Raw genomic sequence first — 23580 nt, forward strand, 5'->3', positions numbered from 1 at the left:
ACAGCCTCTCCTCTTGTAGGCTTATCTACATATTGTGTCAGGAAACCTTCCTGAACACACCTAACAAACTCCACCTCATCTAAACCCCTCAATCTAGGGAGATGCCAATCAATATTTAGGAAATTAAAATCTCCCACCACAACAACCCTGCTATTATTACTCTTTTCCCGAATCTGTCTCCCCATCTGCTCCTCAATGTCCCTGTTACTATTGGGTGGTCTATTAAAAAAAAACCACCCAGTAGAGTTATTGACCCCTTCCTATTCTTAACTTCCCCCCACAAAGACAACCCCTCCATGACTTCCTCCTTTGTGACACCATCTCTGATCAACAGTGCCACGCCCCCACCTCTTTTGCCTGCCTCCCTCCCTGTCCTTTCTGAAACATCTGAAGCCTGGTACTTGAAGTAGCCATTTCTGACCCTGCACCATCCAGGTCTCGGTAATGGCCACAACATTGTAGCTCCAAGTGCTTATCCACGCTCTAATCTCATCCGCTTTATTCATAATACTCCTTGCATTAAAATAGACACATCTCAAACCATCAGTCTAAGTGCATCCCTTCTCTATCACCTGCCTATCCTCCCTATTGCACTGTCCCCAAGCTTTCTCTATTTGTGAGCCAACCTCCCTTTCCTCCATCACTTCAGCTCGGTTCCCACCCCCCAAGCAATTCTAGTTTAAACTTTCCCCAATAGCCTTTGCAAACCTCCCCACCAGAATACTGGTCTCCCTCAGATTCAAATGCAACTCATCCTTTTTGTACAGGTCACACCTGCCCCAGAAGAGGTCCCAATGATCCAGAAATCTGAATCCCTGCTCCAATCCCTCAGCCACGCATTTATCCTCCACCTCATTCTATTCCTGTACTCACTGTCACGTGGCACAGGCAGTAATCCTAAGATTACTACCATTGTGGTCCTGCTTAGTCTGTTTTCAGGACCTCCTCCCTTTTCCTACCTATGTCGTTGGTACCAATATGTACCACGACCTCTGGCTGTTCTCCTTCCCACTTCAGGATATCTTGGATGCGATCAGAACCAACTTGGACCCTGGCACCTGGGAAGCAAACAACCATCTGCGTTTCTTTCCTGCATCCACAGAGTCACCTGTCTCACCCCCTAACTATACAGACCCCTATCACTGCTACCATCCTCTTCCTTTCTCTACCCTTCTGAGCCACAGGGCCAGACTCTGTGCCAGAGGTGTGACCACTGTTGCTTCCCCCAGGTAGGCCGTCTCCCCCAACAGTACTCAAACAGGAGTACTTATTGTTAAGGGGGGCAGCCACAGGGGTACTCTCTAGCATCTGCTTCTTGCCCTTCCCTCTCCTGACTGTTACCCACTTATCTGTCTCCCCAGGCCCCAGAGTGACTACCCGCCTATAGCTCCTCTCTATCACCTCCTCACTCTCCCTGACCAGACGAAGGTCATCGAGCTGCATCACCAGTTCCCTATGGCCATCCGGGAGGCTGGGAGTCTCCGGCACTTCCCACATCTGACACCATGTACAGAAAACCGGCCTCACACACATACTTTGTCTGTATTCTAAACAGATAATCTACCTTGCCTTGACCCGTTATCACCGAAGCTCCATTGAGCCAAAGCCTTCTTACTCTGTCTCCCACTACTCTGTAGCCCACTCCTTTGACGCCCACTCTGTAAAGCTGTCTTCTTTTTAAACTCTTCCCGCTGTTCTCACTGGTCGACCTCCATGCGCTAGCGCAGTCGTCCCCCATTCAAACTGCTGAAGAAATAACCATATTACTGCTATGTGGTTAAAATCTACCACATTACATACTATCACCTCACTTCTTCCTACTTAAGTGACCAGTTTTCATTTGTGGCATTGTAATAAATGCAAGCAGCATATCTACCCTACACTAAGTCCGCCTGAGAAAATTTGGTCAGTTACATTACTGTGCAAAAGTCTTAAGCACATATGTATAGCCAGGATGCCGAAGACTTTTGCACAGTACTGTAGTAATTTTATGTTTTGCACTGTACTGCTGTTGCAAAAAATAAATTTCATGACATATGTGAGCGATGATAAAGCTGATTCTGATACGGGTCTCTATTGTGGACTGTTGGAAGAGAGCAGGGAGAGGGGAGGGAGTCAGAATCGTCAATAAACCAATTGTTTGGATTCAAATTATCTTGCCTGGTGTCTGCACCCGTGTCATTCCCGCCCCTACCACTCCTTCTCTGCCACTGTTCCGCCAGATTTACAAACTCGCTCTCCGCTCCACGTTGACAAATACAGCACCCTTGTGATATATATGTGCCTAAAACTTTTGCACAGTACTGTTAGTCCAGTCAGCACCTATTCAACACAGCCAAGTATAAATAACCAACATCACCCAGGAACAGTTCAATGGGCATTGTACTTGCAATGAGTTAAATCTGCCTCGTAACAGGAGGCAGGTTGAGGCAAATACTTTCATTTACCACACACTGAGGTGGTAACAAAAATCAATATGAACAGAAAATAAGGCAATTAGATACAAAGAATCATTTCACACCCACATCATCGGATTGACTTAATCTAAAAATAGTATACTGTACTACTTTTCCAAAGAAAGCTGAAGATGTTCCTTACATTGCATCGACTTTGAAGTATCAATTTTATCCTTAGCTAATACATGAAACACACTGTGATTTTGAGCCAGACTCCCCAGTTTCATGCTCAACGATTTCAATGGAAAGGAAAGCTGCTGAGGTACAAAATGGATCACTGATCAAAGTTGAATTGCCCCCTACCTGAGTTGACAAGGAATGATTCAGTTAGAATTAAAGGGAAAAAAAATCAAACTAATATTTGCATTTGTATAGTAACATTCTGTATTTTGATCCAGTGCCAATGCTAATGCTTCTTACTGATTCGTGCCTGCTGTTACTGAACCCTCGCTCCAGGGAATAAAGTTCTAACCTATTCAATCATTCCCGATAACTCACGTCCTCAAGTCCTGGCAACATCCTTGTAAATTTTATACTGGAACAAAAGTGAAATATGCTGAATGTTCAAGGTATGAAATAATATAATGATGTATTTCAAATACAAAGCAGATCAAGCTGTTTCAGTGGGGAGACAAACAGAATTAACTTCTCAAATCGAGGATTATCATCATCTGTTTCCTCTGCAACAAATGCAGCCTCACTTATTGCTGTGTGTACAGGAATACACAGATGTTGATTCCTCTGTGACCAACTGTAAGATAAGCAAGTGATGATTGCAATTATGAATATATTAAGGGGAAAAGAAAAACATATTAGGTAATTGCATATTATGTGGATGGACCTCCATGAAATTGAATTAGTTTTGCTAATGTGTCCATATAGATTTCTTGTTCCAACGTAAATTCTCCACGAGGACCTGGACCTCCCGCAAAATATGTATGAGTAATTGGTAACAATAGGTACTGTTGTCAATGACTGGCTAAATACATCTAAGACTGCTTATTACTTTCATTCTTGCATGATGTATGACAAATGACTCATTAACTCTGACCAGAGAAGAATTAAATTGCAGAACCCACCCTCACCATTCAATCAAAAGTGAATACATTATTTGTTACCAAACAGCATGTTGTGGATTTCTATCACAGTCCAATTTAGCTTTATTTTTCAGATTCCTTTAATTGCTGTGAAATTTACAAACATTCATGTCATTTAAACAGAGGCAGCTTCAACACAAGGTTTCTATAAAGTTACAGGAATCTTTCACATAATGTCCCAGCCACTATCATTTGGTATATGGCTCTACCGTCAAAACATGCACTGTAAATCTCAAACCATCTGCACATATTATACAGGTATGATAAATCAATCAGGCTGCATGCAATTTAGAATCGATATAAAACATTTTGAACCTTCTTCACTGAAATACTAATCAAGAAACATCAGAGTCTAAAGATGCTGAAATCTGGTGCAATATGCAATTTGTTTGAGGAACTCACCAGGTCATGCAGCATTTATGGAAGGAAAGAACTCGTTGATATTTGAGATCAAACCCCAGCACTCATCCTCATGCAGAGGGTTTGACCCAAAACGCTGGCAATATCTTTCCTTCCACAGAAGTGGCATGACACACTGAGTTCTCCAGTGCATTATATATTATTTGTGAACATTTTCTCCCCCAAAAAACATTTGCCTCTGAAGTCCTCAAACAGAAATTCCAAAATGACCAGCATATCTGACCAGCTACAACTTTCGGTAAAGACATGCACATTAAGCTGAGACAATCACAACAGCATGGCATAATGCACAAATAAAGTGCTTTCTTTTCTGAACATTTGAATACAATGTTATGAACTCAACAGATTGATCTCTAATGATCACTGCAATGATCTGCTCACATCCAAAAAAATTTCCATAAACTGTTCAAGGGCACGTTTTAAAGTAGAATGGTGAACATGGAACAAAAGTAGATAACCACCACATTTGAGCTAAGGCTAGATTTACCATTCAGTGTCACATATAAGTGGGTTAAATAATGAGCCATGAGTACTTAATGTGATCATCACCTTTTTTTAAGGTTAGTGGCAGCTGCTAGTGAGAGGCGGTTCTCAACAGAGTGGGAGAGAGTCCAACATTAATAATGTAATGTGAGAATATTCTTAACATAATATTCCCTGATATACATTTAATCTAAATACATTATTACCTGTACAGCCTGTGCATTAATTTAAAAAAACAGTTTGGGACCATAAGGCATCAATGAAGGATGAGATACTTGGTACTTCAACAAACATATTACTTCATCAAATACTGCAAAGAAACATTGACTGTTTATTCATTTCCATAGATACTGCCTGACTGGCTGAGATCCACCAGCATTGTGTTAACTGAGTGACTGAGCCTGTATTGTGACTGATGGTCACCTGAATACATTGAGTGCTTCACATCTAGAATCACTCTTAAACTAAGCCAAGTGGCCTTTCATTCCGGCCCGATTTTGTTTCAAACACCAAATTATAATTTAACTTCAGCAGTCCCTCAGGATTGAGGATCACTTTTGTTACAGTTTTATAGGCTCTGATGATCCTTGAGGGAATTACAGACTCTGCCACAGATGGGAAGGACTGGTGGATAGTTGATAACATAGTCTGCTCCTTCCACTATTAGTACAGACACACTGGATTTTCAGTCTAGATGTCTCCAGTGAACGATTCCTCGTGTGATGTCTTCCAAATAGTAAACCTCTTTAACAATTTCACTTTTTCTATGCCTTCTGCTTTTGTCTTGTTTATGTTACGGAAACTGCTGATGTGCAGTTTGGAACTCAATTGAATGATCTAATGTTCTGCTGTGTCTGGAGAGCTGGCTTGTGGAAATCAGAGACGGGAACCCGAAAAGCACCGAGAGCACGAGCTGACACAGAAAAGACCAGCGACGGGACACAGTGTCATGAACAACACCATTTCAAAGTGGCGAGCTCTCTTTCGGGCAATTGTTATATTGAGAAAGGCAGTGATTAATCCACTGATTTTATGGGACTGGCACTTGTACACATGAGCCCTGATGCAGCAGACATTTCCACAAAACATCAATTACTTTTTTTGAATTTTATGTCCAGCAAAGACCAAAACAAATCCAAACACAGTAAAAGATCGGTTGTCTGGCATTTTACTAACCAGTGCTTTCCAGTAACAAGCATTTTAGAGGGTATGCTGGGCTGACATCCGGGCATCACTGAGGGTTTACTTTTTTATCTTGTATGGTAATGCTGATTGGCAACCTGCTCTTAAGTGCGACAGATAACGCATTTAATTTCCATTATTTGATAACTTTTGATATTATTATGTTAAAACTCTTGACTAATCAACATACTAGATGAAGCAGCAGATCACATTCCCTCATGGCCGCTGAATTTACTGTACGGGGTGACAGCAGGAACTGGAATTCAGAGGCAGGAGTGCTGTGTCTACATTTTTTTTATGAACTTGGCAGCATTTCTGAAAATTCTACAATCAAACAAACACTCATGTGAAAACCAGAGGCCTACCTGGTTCTCCTCCGCCACCCTGACTTAAAGTATATCACCATCATATCAAAGAGTCTAAATCATACAACTTCCTAATTGTGTGCATTGTGAGACTACCATCAGCACAAAGGCTATGGCAAATCAAGAAGACTACTAAACACATGCCTTTAAATGAATATTTTGTAAAGAAAGCCCCATCTCTGAATTAAACTGAAGTGCATAAATACTCATTTCATTCCACCACTGACAAACCTTTCACAGTCATAGTCAGTTTCTCTACCGATGGACAAGTCAGTACACGTCGGATTCCTATTGCAAAGCAGGAAATGACAATCATTTTAGCAAGATTTAAAATTCAGAATTGCTTCATGTCATTTCCAGTTCACAATTGTAAAGGGGAACGAAATAATTGTCACTCCGGATCCAATACAGCACAAAATAAAACAAACACAATAACAATATAAAAAACAATAAATATAAAGATAGCTTCTATATACATAGATCGATTGTATGTCCATTTAAGTGACGCTAGGTACAGGAGTGTCTGTACATAAGGTAACTCTGGCAAGAAATGATAAAGTAGTGGTAGCAGAAGGTGTGATGGGGTGGGTTAATGGGTGGAGGTGTCGATCATCCTTACTGCTTAGGAAGTGTAACTGTTTTTGAGTTACAGTTTCACTCTACAGTTTCATTGTAGAGGGAAAAGATTGGTTGAGAGACATGCTCTTTTCTCTTAACTGAGGTATCAATAAAATGCAACATGGTTACAGTGGAGTCATAACAACACACACTGATAGCAGCAGTCCTGATGAAGGGTCTCGGCCTGAAACATCAACTGTTTACTCTTTTCCGTAGATGCTGCCTGGCCCGCTGAGTTCCTCCAGCATTTTATTTATGTTCCTTTGGATTTCCACTATCTGCAGATTTTCTTGAGACAGTGGAGTCAATACATGCTATCAGAGCTAACTTATGTACCGAGCCAAGAAAGACTATTTCAGGACACCATAAGCAGAAAGGAAGTTAACAAGTGTTAGCCAGATGAATATACACAGTACTTGCTCAATTGCATATCACTGGCAAGAACAATATCGGGATTTGTGTTTGAAGTTTTTAAGTAGCCCAAGGTGCATCTCTGCACAAAACCCAAATCTACACCGATCAACTCTTGTTAAGCAAACCTCAAAACTACAGTCAAATGCACACTTCTTGGCAAAATTCAGAAGCAAAAATCAAACTCAAGCACAGTGTAATTTGGAAATTTCCCCAATGGGTACATTAATCATTTAAACTCTTTTGCAAAGTTAAGAGAGGACACACACATGAAATGTGTAAATCTGATGGCTGGACATTTCATGGTACTCATTGGGAAAGATATTCAAAGCAAGATTTCACAGTGATTGCTGGCAAGATTTCACAGTGATTGAAAACCACATAGAACAATCAATACCCAGAATGTGTCACTGTAATAGCAGTGAGATTATCAGCATTTTCCATCAAAGCAGCAACATCCAAAGTAGTCACAAATATGTGGGATGTAGAGACCCACAAGTTGCAGTCAGTTGCATGCTTTTCTTCTGCCAGCATTGTTTTGCCCAGCCTTATTGGCACCAATCAGTGAGGCATTAATGAATGCCTCCCAAAATGAAACAAAAACTGCAATGTATGGGCTGAGAAGTACAGAGGTGACAGAAGGTAAATGTGCTGTTTAGAGAACAAAAGTGAAATTAACTAAAAGGAAAGTTTTGAAAAATTATGTCTTTAATTTGGTTTATGATAGAAATATTTAGAGGGAAGAAACTTTAACTTGACAAACAAGTACACAATAGTTGGAATAAATCTGCCACGGATGAGACTCAGAGGCCTCAGAAGGAACAGATTTAAGTGAATCCACATGACCTAGCTGGCAGCATAGGGGTAAGGCACTGCAGTGTTGCCAGCAAAAGTTTGGATGACTAATCCAGAGGCGTGAATCTGAATCTCACTCTACTGGCTGGGAAATTTAAATGCAGGTAGTTAAATAAGCCTACAAACTAAAAGCTGGAAATGCAATGGCACTAGATTGTTATTAAGAACTTATCTGATCATCAGATTTCTTTTACCAAGGGAAAATTGCCACATTTACCCTGGTCTGGCTTATATGTGACTCCAGACTCAGCAATGTGGTTGATTCTTAATTTATTCTTCAGATTAGGTGAAATTAGGGACAGAATACACATATCCCTATCTGATTAACAAATTTAAAAAATCTTTAAAAAGATGTCCTTCTTTCACAAAGCAATTGATCATTGGTTAACTACTGAGAATAGGTTTTTAATTAAGTACAGCATCAGTCAACACAATACTTATAAAGAAGCAATTCTGCTGCTGAAATAGCCACTACTGTCATCAAATAGTCATTATTTCTGATTCAAGGTTGTCAAATGAACTACACAGTGGAAGTAGGCACATGGATAAACTGCGGTCCATCCCTTGGACTGATCAAGTTAGAGATGTTTAGTCGATTATATATTTTAAATCGGCAGGAGGAGAGAGAGCAGCGCGCCGCACGTGCGTAGCCCTCCAATGAAAAATGATATCGTATCTGTTAAATAGCGGCCATGGACAATTCTGATTTGATGGAGACGGACATGAAAGCACAGAGGAACATCTGGTAAATTTTCTGAAACGCCAGTTCACTGCTGTTGTTACTGCGTGATCGGGAATCTTTTGGAGGGAAGGCCTCAAAATCCCCGGCTTTGCCTGCTGTTGGCGACCGAGATGGAGGTCAAATCGTTCGGATAGAGATGGTGCTCAGTACTCGGTGTCAGAGAGCTAATCAGAGCTCGAAGTTTTCGGATGACTCAGAGTCGGACTGTGGTCGGGTACGGCAGGGAGAGTTTTTCTTCCTTCTCCCGTCTGCGTGAGATGTGGGACATTTGAGAGACTTTGAACTTTTACTGTGGTCATGGACTTCTTCATCAAGTTATGGTGTTGTTGCACTGTTGTAACTATATGTTATAATTATGTGGTTTTGTTAGTTTTTTTCAGTATTGGTCTGTCCTGTGTTTTCGGAGGAAATATTGTATCATTTCTTAATGCATGCATTACTAAATGACAATAAAAGAGGACTGCGTGTCTTCATAATCTAAATGGCCGAAATTATGATTTCAGTAGGCATGTCCATGAGACAGAATTTTGAAATTGTGTTGCACAATATGCATATATCTTAAGCAATATGCTTAGCACTAATCTACATGTTAGATGGTCCTTAAATTACTGGTTTTGGTTATGAATAATCAAATACAAGCTTCATAAGATTCAAACAAGACATGAACTGAAACTATTCATTAAATTCCAACACTCACAAAACAGAAATGTCCTGTGTAAGTAATAGAAAATGTAGATTATTTTTCTCTGAGCATTTAAAAAAATCCTATCAGCAATATATACATTCCAAATAAAATGTATGTACAAGGAAGTCAAGGGACAGTGAGAGAGACTGAAGCCATTATACTCTGTAGATGTTATACATGATTTAAAACGACAAGCATTGGATCCACAAAAGGCTGTCATTCATTCACACGGAACCATCCATTTTAAAAGCTGGTCAGAACAAAGTACAGCTGTTAGAAAAGCACATAAACTACCAGTTAAAATTACATGTGTAATTTCTCCACACCATCTTTGTCAGTTAGTTGAAGCAAACCAGCTGGAAAAACTTACTGCCATACAACTAAACACATGCATACTCTTACTTGGCATTAAACACAAGGCCAGGAGGATACAGAATTTGCAAATAAAGCCCAATTTTTAAAAAGCCCTCTTAAGTATTAGGTTACATGAAACAGACAAGCATACACACACACACACACACACACACACAGAGCAGGTTTAAACTACCTTTGGCTAGTTCGGATAAGGAGGACGAGATTTAGAGATTTGAAGGGGACTTTCTTCACCCAGTGAGTGGCCAGTACCTGGATTGCATTTTCAATGGAATGCAGAGTTTGACACCGTTTAAAAAGTGTCAAAATGAGCACTTAATTTGCCAAGGCAGAGACTGCCATAGACCAAGTGCTGGAAGATTATCTGAATGGAGCCCAATGGTCAGCTTGTACAAGTTGGGTCAAATGGCCTGTTTCCATACATTTATTTCTATAATTTTTATCCTCACTTTAAGTGATACAACTGACATATCTGACAAGACCCAGGGAATGGAAATCAACCAAGAAACTAAACACCCTGAACAGTAAGGATGCCATAATCGTTCTGTGCCAAAAAATAAATTCATTAATGTTCAATTATTGGGATTTGTGGATTCAGTTTTACTTCCTGTCACTTGATTTCCTTGGACAAATATTTTATTTGGAATGTGCATATTTTTGACATTTCACTTACTGAAACATAAAATACTGCTGATTGGCTTTTCTAAGTGCTCAGGAGGGAAATAAACTAAATGTTCTGTTATTTACATTTAGAATTTAATAATAATCCTGTGGCTTTGTGGATAAGAGAGCTGGAATCCAGAGCAACACATAAAATGCTGGAGGAACTCAGCATGTCAGACAGTAATTAGCTAATATATTGAAAACAATAAATGGCAATAATGCACGTTAACTCCTTAAAAGGAAACTTCTGCCATATTTCCAAATCCCACCCAAATTAAAATAGTTCCTTCCTGATGAAGGGTTTCATCACAAAACATTGACTTTATTCCCTGTTATAGATGCTGCCTGACCTACCGAGTTCCTCCACCATTTTACATGCTGCTCTGGATTTCCAGCAACTACAGTATCGACTGTGTTTAGGCTCGAGGCAAGGGCTCCCAACCTGGGGACCGTGGATACCCCGGTTAATGGTAAGGCTCCATGGCATAACCCCTGCTCTCAGGGCTGCCAGATGTACTCCTGACCATTTCTTCTGCTCTCACAAGTGGTTCTAAGGAAAAAAGGTTCAGACAGTTGACTCTGTGGTTAAGAAGGCATACGGTGCATTGGCCTTCATCAATCGTGGGATTGAGTTTAAGAGCTGAGAGGTAACGTTACAGCTCTATAGGACCCTGGTCGGACCCCACTTGGAGTACTGTGCTCAGTTCTGGTCGCCTCACTACAGGAAGGATATGGAAACCATAGAAAGGGTACAGTGGAGATTTACAAGGATGTTGCCTGGATTGGGGAGCATGCCTTATGAGAATAGGTTGAGTGAACTCGGCCTTTTCTCCTTGGAGCGACGGAGGATAAGAGGTGACCTGATAGAGGTGTACAAGATAATGAGAGGCATTGATCAGGTGGATAATCCAGGGCTGAAATAGCTAGCACGAGAGGGTATAGTTTTAAGGTGCTTGGAGGTAGGTACAGAGGAGATGTCAGGGGTAAGTTTTTTTTACACAGAGAGTGGTGAGTGTGTGGAATGGACTACCAGCAGAGGTGGTGGAGGCGGAAATGATAGGGTCTTTTAGGAGACTCCTGGATGGATACATGGAGCTTAGAAAAATAGAGGGCTATGAGTAAGCCTAGGTAGTTCTAAGGTAAGGACATGTTCAGCACAGCTTTGTGGGCCAAAGGGCCTGTATTGTGCTTGCTGTAGGTTTTCTATGTTTCTGTGTTTAAAAGGAATGCAGAAAAGGGAAGTAAGGACGGTTTTAGAATTAACAGCCACCAGACCACATCTAATGACACTGATACAAGAACACAATTCAAAAAGAAATGGTGCAAATCTTTGCAAAGGAGAAATATATGAGACATTGGACCTGGATCGTGGTGACTCCAATGTCAGAATACTGTTCATTGTATTGAAAGCAGAACTGAAGTCAATCATTCCCCAGAAGATGGTGGGAGTACTGTCCTTGGTGGGTCTGAATATCTCCCTCTGCAGTTGGATTTTGGACTTCCTGATGAAGAGACCACAGGCAGTCTGTATTGGCAGCAACATCTCTGGCTCCATCACACTAAGCACCGGGACTATTTGCTCAGCCCACTGCTGCTCATACTGGTACCACATGACTCTACCGGCAAATCCAGATCATTAAGTCCGCTGATAACATAATGGTGTTTGGGCTCATCAGCAACAATAGTATGTTGGCTAACAGACAGAAGGTAGAGTAGCTTGTGGACCAGTGTAAACACAACAACCTGAGTCTCAACATAGACATGATTAAAACGATGATTGTGGAAAATGCAGACTAACCATTCCTTACTAAACATCAACAGCTTCTCTATGAAGAGTGTTCCTTGGCATGCACATCACTGACAATCTCACCGAGTCCCTCCTGAGCCAAGAGAGCATAGCAGAGCCTCCACTTCCTGAGGGTAATGAGACAAGTGAGGCTCCCCCCCATCCTACCTACCCCGCACCCTAGCCCTTCCCATTCACACCGTATTCTACAAAAGCATCATTGAGAGAGTCCTGACCAGCTGCATCACAGTCTGGTATGGGAATTGCAATGCATCAGGTCACAAGACCCTGCAGCAGAGAGTGACAACTGCTGAAAACATCATTGGGTCTCTCTCCCCCTCCCCCCACGCAGTGCCTCCAGCATTGCCAAGGCCCTCTCTCATCCTTTCCACAACCTCCTTGATCTCCTGCCATCATACAAATGACTGTCACTTATTATAATAGTGTGAGTAACGTTATCCTATCTGACTTAAACATGCACCTCGCACTTTGTGTTAACCTGTCAATCTTCAGGCCATGTCACGCAGGGACTTGTGGTAACATTATCTTGTGACGGTACGTGCTATGTTTGCACCTTGGCCCCACAGTATTGCATAGCTGTAGACACGTGTATGATTAAATGACAATGGGTTTGAACTAGAACATTGGTTGAGTTAAAGCTGATTGGGCCAGCAAAATTCCATCAATCCAATGGTCTCCATTCATACAATACTGTCCTGTGACTCTCCTTCATTCAGAGATATAACTCAGTCAGAGGCTCCGTACAGTTATATTGTCAATCCGCCAGAATTCTGGTCATTCGATTCAGCGACATCATTTCAAATCCCACCATAGCACTTAAGGAATTTTAATTCAAGAAATTAAATAAACCTGGAGTCTATAAAATGGCTCATTTCAGGAATAGATGTTGGGGATTACTGAGGAGTTGTAAAATTATGTAGGTATAGCAGGTATAAAATCAAATGAGAACTAGTCTGAAGGAAGTAAAATCTGTTCACAATTTAATGTCAACTGATACCTGAAGGCTCATGAAACCAGTCACTGGCTGCGGGACATTCTGATTCTGTCCCATTGAAACTAAGCAGGGAAGACAATGGTTAAATGCTCATGTTAATCAGTGATCATCAAAAACTTCAAAATGAGATTAGATGAGGTATTAAGTGATCATCTCCTGTATTTAAACATTGGAAAAGGTGTACGCCTGCTACTTAATGCATTGTTCAGGCCAAGCCCAGATTGTCATTTAATATCCTGGCTAGTGGCACATTTTGAAAGCATCCCTCAACATTGCAACAAATGGGTATCAGTCATAGAGCTCCCACAAAAGAGAAACAGGCCTTTCAGCCCATTTAACCGATGCCAACCTGGTTTTGCTGCCTAGTCTCATCAAGCCACACCCATCCAAATCCAGCCTTACCCCTCTCATTCATGTTCCTATCTAAACTCCTCTTAAATGCTGTAATTGAACCTGCATTCACCACTTCCGCTAGCATCGGTATTCTTTGGTTGTCTGGAGTTTGTGCTCAGAAGGTTGAAGAACAGACAACAGTGCTGAATATTCAAAGGGGTATTGTAAATATGTAATTCCATAAATTTACCTGACAATATTCAAGATGTTAGAGCAGGTGATTATAACCATTGAAACCGCAGATAATTGCTTAGTCCTATTTGTGTTTCAGTTATAAAGTGTTGCCTCAGGGGGGAGGGGGAGGGGGAGGGGGAGAGATTGTTAGACACTCTCTCGAAAGTTTACTGTGTGAATAAAGACTTCTATATTTTTCAGTTATAGCTTCCATGTAACTCAGTTTTAGTGATACACATCAGTAGGAAATATGAAACCACCGATGGCTATAAAATCTACCTGGTTGACTGGAGCTCTCAAGGAAATAAAAACTGTGGCTACAGTGACTCAGACACACATCTATGTGGTTGCCTTTTAAATGCCATCTCAGTTCAGGGGAAATTCGAGATTAATAATAAATGAAATAAAATATTCATTAAGAACACACGTCCCAATCATTTGTGTTGGACTACAGATCATGGTCTCGTTTGCAGCTTTGCTGTTGCTTGCTTAGTGGGTGGTGGACGCTGATGCTTGGAACAAGCGGGGGGCAGGGTTGATGCTTTGCTGCTGCTTGTGTGTGGGAGGAGGATGGGGCTTTGGGTTCTAACATTATCCTGTCATTCATTCTTGGAGTTTTCTTGGATGTCTGCAAAGATTAAGAATCTCAGGTTGTATACTGTATACATTCTCTAATATTAAATGGAACCATTGAACGAATAGATGAAAAAACGTGATTATTTTAAGACTCAATCTCTAAATTGAGATTAGGAACCCTACAACAGAAAGAACAGAGACTTAACCCATTTATTTTTCTCTGCCGTGGTACCATGTGAACATGTTCCTATAACTCCCAACAATCCCAACAATAAAGGGGAGTTTGCATTTCAATTGATAAAGTTAGTAAGTCTGAGTTACACAAGTTTATTCCTTAATGATATCTACATTATGATGACAATTTGGCATTCTAGGATGTCTAGAGTATCATGTGCATAGAGCCATTGTTTTTGTTTTGAAGTGTGCTATCATTAACAATGACACCACCTTTCATTGTACATTTCAGCACATTTCAGTAGCTAGCTCACAAAGCAGTAAACTCTGCAGAATCCCAAATCTTCACACCCAGCTTCCTTTAGGACAATGAGCATATTTTTAAAATTATTTCAAGAATGAGCTCTGGACAGGATGACATAAACGAACAGTTGGCTTCTGAATGAATAATAAAGTTACATAACACAATAAACAACCTAACCAGCACTTCCTCACACCAATATAATGGAAGGATGTTGTCAACAGAGGCTTTATTGAACAAAGCTAAAGTTTCCTCCAGAATTTCTGCCAAAAAGAAACCTCTGAAATGGTGGCCCTCTCAAATACACGTTTGCAAAACTGAACACTCGAGAGAATTTATGAGTATGCCAATACTAGTAATTCAAATTAGATTGAGGGTCAACATTAAAATGTTAACACATCAGTCAAATGTTTCCATTACCTTTCATTTTTCTTTCAGATTTCTAGCATACACGGATGTTTGCTTTCAGCTTTAATTGGTTTATCTTTGTAAAGCATACACTTCATTAAATTACCTGCTCCTGCCGTTCCAGCCACTTGTCGACCATAGGGTGAGTGGCACTTAAAGATGATCGGGCATTGTCCCGTTGAAATTGATTTGACCAATGGCCTGCATCTCTTGGCAAACTCCTGTAATTGTCCTGCCCATTTACTGGATTTCTCTGAGTTGGCTCCTTCTACACAACACAGAGTTAAAAAGAAACAGCATTATATTATTTCTAGCCAAGTAAACAGACAATCTACATGCTGTAACACAAGTTCTCAACTAAGATTACTCATGCATAATATAACTTCAAAGAGAATGGATTTTTCCTTGTTCTTGTAATTACTTATGGAACAAACTTTAGAGAATGAATTTTTGTTAAGAGTTACTTGAAGCAATAACAACACTCTAAATCAGATTCATTCTTGCAACAGCAACAAACTTCCTTGGTTAAGAAATTATCACCAGACTTTTGCAGAATAATTACACCAATTATTCAAAGTGGCAGACAAACTGAATAAGTATATTGCATCAGTCTTCACTGTGTAAGACACTACCTGCATACCAGAAATTTGAGAGAGTCAGAGGGCAGAAGTAAGTATAGTTGCTATTACTAGGGAGAAGCTTGGGAAGCTGAAAGGTCTGAAGGTAGCTAAGTCACCTGGACCAGATGGATTAAACAGGAGGGTTCTGAAAGAGGTAGCTGAGGAGACTGTGGAGGTATTAGTAACAATCTTTCAAGAATCCATATATTCTGGCGTGGTTCAAGAGGACTGGAAAATTGCAAATATCACTCCCCTCTTCAAGAAGGGATGGAGGAAATTATATGAAGGAAATTATAGGCCAGTTACACTGACCTCAGTTGTTGGGAAGATGTTGGAGTCGATTGTTAAGGATAAGATTTTGGAGGCACTTGGAGGCACATGATAAACTGGGCCAAAGTCAGCAAGTTTTCCTTCAGGGAAAATCTGACCTGATAAATCTATTGGAACTCTTTGAGGAACTAACAAGCCAGATAAACAGCGAATCAGCGGATGTTGTGTACTTGGATTTTCAGAAGGCCTTTGACAAGGTGCCACACATGCGGCTTCATAGCACGATAACAGGTCATTGTATTACATGAAAGATACTAGCATGCATAAAGAATTGGCTGAGTGGCAGGGGGCAAAGAGTGGGAATAAACTGAGCCTTTTCTGATTGGCTGCTGGTGACTACTGGTGTTCCCCTGGGGTTGGCATTTGAACTGTTTCCTTTTACATTGTATGTCAATGATTTGGATGACAGAATTGGTGGCTTTTGTGGCGAAGTTTGCAGTCAAGGACTTAGTTAGGAGAATAGACAAAGAAGTGGCAGATGGAATACAGTGTCATGCACTTTGTTAGATGGAATAAAATCATAGAATATTTTCTAAATGAGGAGAAAATTCAAAAATATGAGATCCAAAGGTATCTGGGAGTCCTCGTGCAGGATTCCCTGAAGTAGCAGGTTGAGTCAGTGGTGAGGAAGGCAAATGCAATGTTAGCATTCATTTTGAGAGGACAAGAATATGAAAACAAAGATGTAATGCTGAGGCTTTAAGACACTGGTGAGACCTCACTTGGAGTATTGTGAGCAGTTTTGGGCCCCTTATCTAAGAAAGGATGTGCTGACATTGGAAAGGATTCAAAGGACACTCACGAAAATTATTCCAGGATTGAAAAGCTCATCATATGAGGAGCGTTTGATGGCTGTGGGCCTGCACTCACAGGAACCTAGAAGAATGAGGAGGGGGATCTCACTGAAATGTATCTAATGTTGAAAGGCCTTAATAGGATGGATGTGGAGAGGATGTTTCCTTTCGTGAGGGAGTCTTGGACCAGATGGCACAGCCTCATAATAGAAAGACAGCCAGTTAGAACAGAGATGAGGAGGAATTTCTTCAGCCAGAGGGTGGTGAATCTGTAGAATTCGTTGCCACAGATGGCTATGGAGGCCAGTCATTGAGTGCATTTAAAGTGGAGGTCGATAGATTCTTGATAAGTCAGGGTATGAAAGGTTACGAGAAGAAGACAGAAAATGGGGATGAGAGGGAAATTTGATCACAAAAACACTTGATGGACCGAATACCCTAATTTTGCTCCAGTCTTATGGTCTAAATTACAGATGGTTTGTAGAATCTTAAGAATTTTCAGGAATCTCTTTGTATCAAGAAAGGATCTCACAATCTAAGGGAAATAAGTAGAGCTGATGGGCAATGCCAAAACACCAGAGAAAAGGCACTCAGTATCACTGCAGGAATATCCAAAATTATCTGGTTATCCTTATTTTCCTCAATAACAATTTTGTCATTATTTTCCACACGTTTCAGATGTCTTGCATGTGCAGACATTCATTCTCTATTTGATCAACATTTCAATTTTGAAGCTTGAGTACTATTTTTAAACCAAAACTGGCACAAAAAGACAAATGTGGATTCCTCTGAATAATTCTTACCACTTTGTAGCAGTTTAGTGCAATACAGTAAAACTTGGTTGGAATAACCATTTATCCAACTGCAAAGTGGAAACAAAATTCTGCAAATACTCAGCAACGTGCACAGTACTAGTTCACTACCTTTTCTTCTAGTGAAAAGTTATTAACTTTTTGTAGTTGATCAAGTGTTATTTTTGCTGAAGGGCCCTGAATTTTGGTGATTATCCTGATAAAGGTTCTTAGTCTGAAACATTCAAATTTTATCTCTCCCCACAGATGCTGAGTTCCTCCAACATCTTGTGTGTGCTGCTCTTGAATTCTAGCAAAAGATCAGAAGACAGGAGCAGAATTCAGAATCAGAATCAGGTTTATTAGCACTGGTGTGAAATTTGTTAACTTAGCAGCAGCAGTTCAATGCAATACAATGCAATACATAGAGAGAGAAAAAGAATAATAAAATAAAATAATAATAAAGTAAAACAATTACAGTATATGTATATTGCGGTTGAGAGGAAAGTGACCTGGGCTGATCTTTGGAAAGCCGAAACACACCGCATCCAATTTCTCATCCAGGCAGTGTACGATGTGCTTCCAAGCCCATCAAACCTGCACACATGGGGCAAGGCAGAGTCATCTGCGTGCCCACTGTGCTCCAAGCGAGGAACCCTGGAGCACATCCTCAGCGGCTGTGCAAGGGCACTTGGTGAGGGACGGTACAGGTGGAGGCATGATCAGGTCCTGAAGACCATCGCTGAAGCCATCAGCGCAGGAGTTGAGTGGGCGAAGCGGTCCCGACCCTCCAAGCAGACCATTGCCTTTGTCAGAGCTGGGGAGCAGCCAATACCTGCCAAAAGAACATCTGCAGGCATTCTGACCTCTGCCAAGGGACTGGCAGCTGTTGGTGGACCTCGAAGGGCAGCTGAAGTTCCCCAACCATATCGCAGCCACCACCCTGCGACCAGACATTGTCCTAGTGTCTGAGTCTACTAAGCAAGTGGTGCTGCTGGAGCTGACAGTCCCATGGGAAGATAGCTTGGAAGAGGCCTTTGAAAGGAAGCTCTCCAAGTACGCAGGACTGGTCAGCAACTGTCAGCAGGCTGGATGGAGAGCGAGGTGTCTCCCAGTGGAGGTTGGTTGTAGGGGATTCGTAGCCCGTTCTTTAGTTAGAGCCTTCAGCATTTTGGGCATCGAGGGAGAGAGGAAAAGGAGAGCCATCCGCAGTACCATCGATGCGGCAGAGAGGGCCTCAAGATGGCTGTGGCTCAAAAGAGGGGAGCCATGGAGTCATAAGTAGCTAGCCATCTGGACACAAGCTGGGGTCTGATCAGCCCCGGCTGGGTCACCTGGAGGAGGTTGTATGATGTTGAAAGACCCGAAACACCCGATGATTCCAGGAACATCACTGAAGATGTGTCCAGAAGCATCAATAGATGTATGTACACAGCCTGAATAGATTTTTTAAATGTGCAAAAACAGAAATAATGTTTATGAAAAAAAAGATGAGGTAGTGTTCAAAGATTCAATGTCCATTTAGGAATCAGATGGCAGAGGGGAAGAAGCTGTTCCTGAATCGCTGAGTGTGTGCTTTCAGGCTTCTGTACCTCCTACCTGATGGTAACAGTGAGAAAAAGGCATGCTCTGGGTGCTGAAGGTCCTTAATAATGGACGCTGCCTTTCTGAGACACTGCTCCCTGAAGATCGCATCTGCATAACCTCTTCTGTTTAAATGACAGAGAGTGGTAGGTGTCTTGAAGGGGCTGCTGGGGGTGGGGGTAGGAGCTGATACCATAATGGAATTCAGGAGGCTGGATACATGAGTATACAGGAAATGAAGGGATAAGAACCATGCACAGACAGAAAATAAGAGGTTTAGTTCAGCATTAGAGCCCACTGGTGGTGTAGTGACATCTGCACTACCCTTTGAGGAGAGCAGTCCCAGGTTCAAATCCGGCCGGTCCTTGCACACTTTCCATCAGTGCTGCCTGAGCATCAAGCTAGCAACTTGGCCTCGTAAAAACAGACAAAAATGCTAGAAACAGCAAGGTTGCCGCCTATTGTGCCACCATTCTGCATTGTTGGCTAAAGGACCTTTCCCTGTACTGCACTGTTCTACAAGTATCACCTGTATTTCTCTCCCCACAGATACAGCTCGAGGATCTAAGCATTTCCAGCTTTTCATATTTTCAGCATCAACTACATTTCATTTGAAATACTTTTTGGGCTACTCTCTCAGAAAATGAGCACAGCTTGTATCACTAAGCTGCGAAGAAGCAGAAATGTCTTTCTCCTTCCTCACATCAATTATGGCCCAAAGTGACCTGTCATCTGTATCTCTCTCAGCCCACCTCCCAAATTAATAGACATAAAACAATTAATTCTCTGAACATTGTCCATCATAGTGCCGTGCAAACTTCTGTCATTTTCATTCGTGAAAATTAAATACATCTGCAACCACACTGATGGACAATTGATTCAGTAAAATGAATTTCTGAGGTTGCATATAATGGGACAGTAGATGCTTTAAAAACAAGTAACAATTTCCTGTATGCACAGACTTAAAGAAACTAATATATAAACCATTTTAAAAGGACAGCGCATTAACAAGCATGTGAGAGGGCAGGAGCCTCACTCATGCTGCTAATTTTACAAGAACAATTCTCAAAATCAGATGCCTGCATCAAAGTATGGATATTGTTGACCTTAGTATTGCATATATATCAAATAATTCAGTTAGTTTAGAGCAGAACAAGTGAGCCGGGTTTCAAAATGAATCCATCTGTTCTTTTCCTGCTGAAGCAAAACAAATATGAGGGGAGATCTAACAAGTTTTCAATATTATTTGTTTTGAAAGACAAAACTGTGAAGGATTGTTTATTATGGAGTGATAAGTCGACAAGAAATAGATGGAGGAGGATTATCACCAGAAGATTGATGGGGAAGTTAGGAAATTTCTTTTCTCATAGGGGGTTACCAGAATATAAAATGTTTGACCGCAAACAACCACAGAAGCTGAGGGGATAGCATAATTCTTTGGTTAAAATCTGAAAAGGAACAATATTCGGGAAGGGGAGAGGAATGTAATTAGGCATTTGATGAAGTGACATCACAATGTGACTGAATGGCCTCTTTCTGTAATGCGTTTTCAAAGGGTGTTATGAACTAGGCTAGAAAAATATATAATCCACAATACAAGGGCAGGTTTTCTTCCAAACTCAATTGGCCAACTACTTCACAGGAGAGATGAAAAAAACACTTTCCATCACAGGCCAAATGATATACAATCATTTTCCAGCAATATTTCATATATTGATTAGTTAATCATTATAGCATTTTGTTAGGTACAGAACAGCCTCCTGTAGCAAACATCTCTTTCGAAACCATGTAAAAGCTGGACCCCAACTATAGCCCACTCCATTATAAATAATGGAGTTCATTCTCAATCATCTGAAGAATTTCAGAATCACCTCACTATTTCACTTAAGCCTCTATATTTCATCACCAAATAACAATACTCCAGTCATTTTACTGCAGACATATAAAATTTTAGTGTTTCAGAAATATTCCAGTGATTGTCTCTTACACAGTTTAAGGTATTTAAAGTAAATTTATGATTAAATTTTTGCACAAATTACAAATATAATTGAGAAATATTCCATTGTATTAACATCTGATTCAGTGAGAAGATGGTAAATTAAAAGATGAAATTTGAATTAAAGGTTGAAGGTTTACACCATGAAAGCTCAGAGACAGCAGCCACTTAGCAAAGGGAATAATCATTGCACAAGATTAGAGTTTGCATTGACAGATAATATGTACTGGAATAGGATTACAGAAGTGATATTTTTAAAAGTAAATTAATCATAGAAGGGTCAATATGCATCACTTTACTGAACCATCTTCACAACAATTTAGCATATTGCTATTTTCAAGGCAACGCTTTACTGCCACAGCTCTATAAATCAGTCTTTGCAGTTAAGTAAATTACATGCTCTCATTCGCTTGTCCTTGGAGAATGCAGGCTTCACTATTTTCTTGCTCATTCAAAATGCCCTTCAGACCTGCATACGGTGTTTTCATGCTATTAATTTTACTTAGTCTGAGTTCATCTAAAAATTCAATACTCAAACCAAAGAAAATGGAACAGCCATGGTACTTTTGAATTAAGTCACATATAGCAGGGAAACAGGCCCTTCAGCCCAACTAATCCATGTACTTGCCCGAATGTCTCTTGTAATTGCTGCCTGTGCGACAGTGAGAATAGGAATGCAATGAGGTGGAGGATAAATGCGTGGCTGAGGGATTGGAGCAGGGGGCAGGGATTCAAGTTTTTGGATCATTGGGACCTCTTTTGGCGCAGGCGTGACCTGTACAAAAAGGACAGGTTACACTTGAATCCTAGGGGGACCAATATCCTGGCGGGGAGATTTGCAAGGGCTACTGAGGTGACTTTAAACTAGAATGGTTGGGGGGTGGGAATCAAATTAAAGAGACTAGGAGAGAGGAGGTTAATTCACAACAGGGGGCTGGGAACCAGTGCAGAGAGACAGAGGGGTGTAAAATGAGGGTAGAAGCAAAAAGTAGTAAGGTGAAAAGTAAAAGTGGCAGGCCAGCAAATCCAGGGCAAAAATCAAAAAGGGCCACTTTTCAACATAATTGTATAAGGGCTAAGAGAGTTGTAAAAGCGAGCCTGAAGGCTTTGTGTGTCAATGCAGGGAGCATTCGTAACAAGGTGGATGAATTAAAAGTGCAGATTGTTCTTAATGAATATGATATAGTTGGGATCACAGAGACATGGCTCCAGGGTGACCAAGGATGGGAGCTCAACATTCAGGGATATTCAATAATCAGGAGGGACAGACATGAAAGAAAAGGAGGTGGGGTAGCATTGCTGGTTAGAGAGGAGATTAATGCAATAGAAAGGAAGGATATTAGCCGGGAGGACGTGGAATTGATATGGGTAGAGCTGCATAACACTAAGGGGCAGAAAACGCTGGTGGGAATTGTGTACAGACCACCTAACAGTAGTAGTGAGGTTGGGGATGGTATTAAACAGGAAATTAGAAATGTGTGCAATAAAGGAACAGCAGTTATAATGGGTGACTTCAATCTACATATAGATTGGGTGAACCAAATTGGTAAGGGTGCTGAGGAACAGGATTTCTTGGAATGTATGTGGGATAGTTTTTTGAACCAACATGTCAAGGAACCAACTAGAGAGCAAGATATTCTAGACTGGGTATTGAGCAATGAGGAAGGGTTAATTAGCAATCTTGTCATGAGAGGCCCCTTGGGTAAAAGTGACCATAATATGGTGGAATTTTTCATTATGATGGAGAATGACATAGTTAATTCAGAAACAAAGGTTCTGAACTTAAAGAAGGGTAACTTTGAAGGTATGAGACGTGAATTAGTTAAGATAGACTGGCAAATGACACCTAAAGGGTTGATGGTGGATATGCAATGGTAAGCATTTAAAGATCGCATGGATGAACTACAACAATTGTTCATCCCAGTTTGGCAAAAGAATAATTCAAGGAAGGTAGTGCATCCGTGGCTGACAAGGGAAATTAGGGATAGTATCAATTCCAAAGAAGAAGCATACAAATTAGCCAGAAAAAGTGGCTCACCTGAGGACTGGGAGAAATTCAGAGTTCAGCAGAGGAGGACAAAGGGTTTAATTAGGAAGGGGAAAAAAGATTATGAGAGAAAACTGGCAGGGAACATAAAAACTGACTGTAAAAACTTTTATAGATATGTGAAAAGAAAAAGATTGGTTAAGACAAATGTAGGTCCCCTACAGACAGAAACAGGTGAATTGATTATGGGGAGCAAGGACATGGCAGACCAATTGAATAACTACTTTGGTCCTGTCTTCACT

At 40.8% G+C, this 23580-nt stretch overlaps 1 protein-coding gene across 5 annotated transcripts in view; it reads right to left on the reverse strand.

Annotated features, from left to right (window-relative positions):
* The window catches only part of pard3aa (par-3 family cell polarity regulator alpha, a), an 883471-nt gene that overhangs the window by 443192 nt on the left and 416699 nt on the right, over positions 1 to 23580 (reverse strand). For all 5 annotated transcript variants that reach the window (XM_063044362.1, XM_063044364.1, XM_063044363.1 and 2 more), the window contains exon 5: positions 15283 to 15444. In XM_063044362.1, coding sequence (XP_062900432.1) covers positions 15283 to 15444 — 162 coding nt within the window. The remainder of the gene's footprint in view (positions 1 to 15282; positions 15445 to 23580) is intronic.

The sequence above is a fragment of the Mobula hypostoma genome, chromosome 3 (genome assembly GCF_963921235.1).
Source record: "Mobula hypostoma chromosome 3, sMobHyp1.1, whole genome shotgun sequence".
Taxonomy (NCBI): Eukaryota; Metazoa; Chordata; class Chondrichthyes; order Myliobatiformes; family Myliobatidae; genus Mobula; species Mobula hypostoma.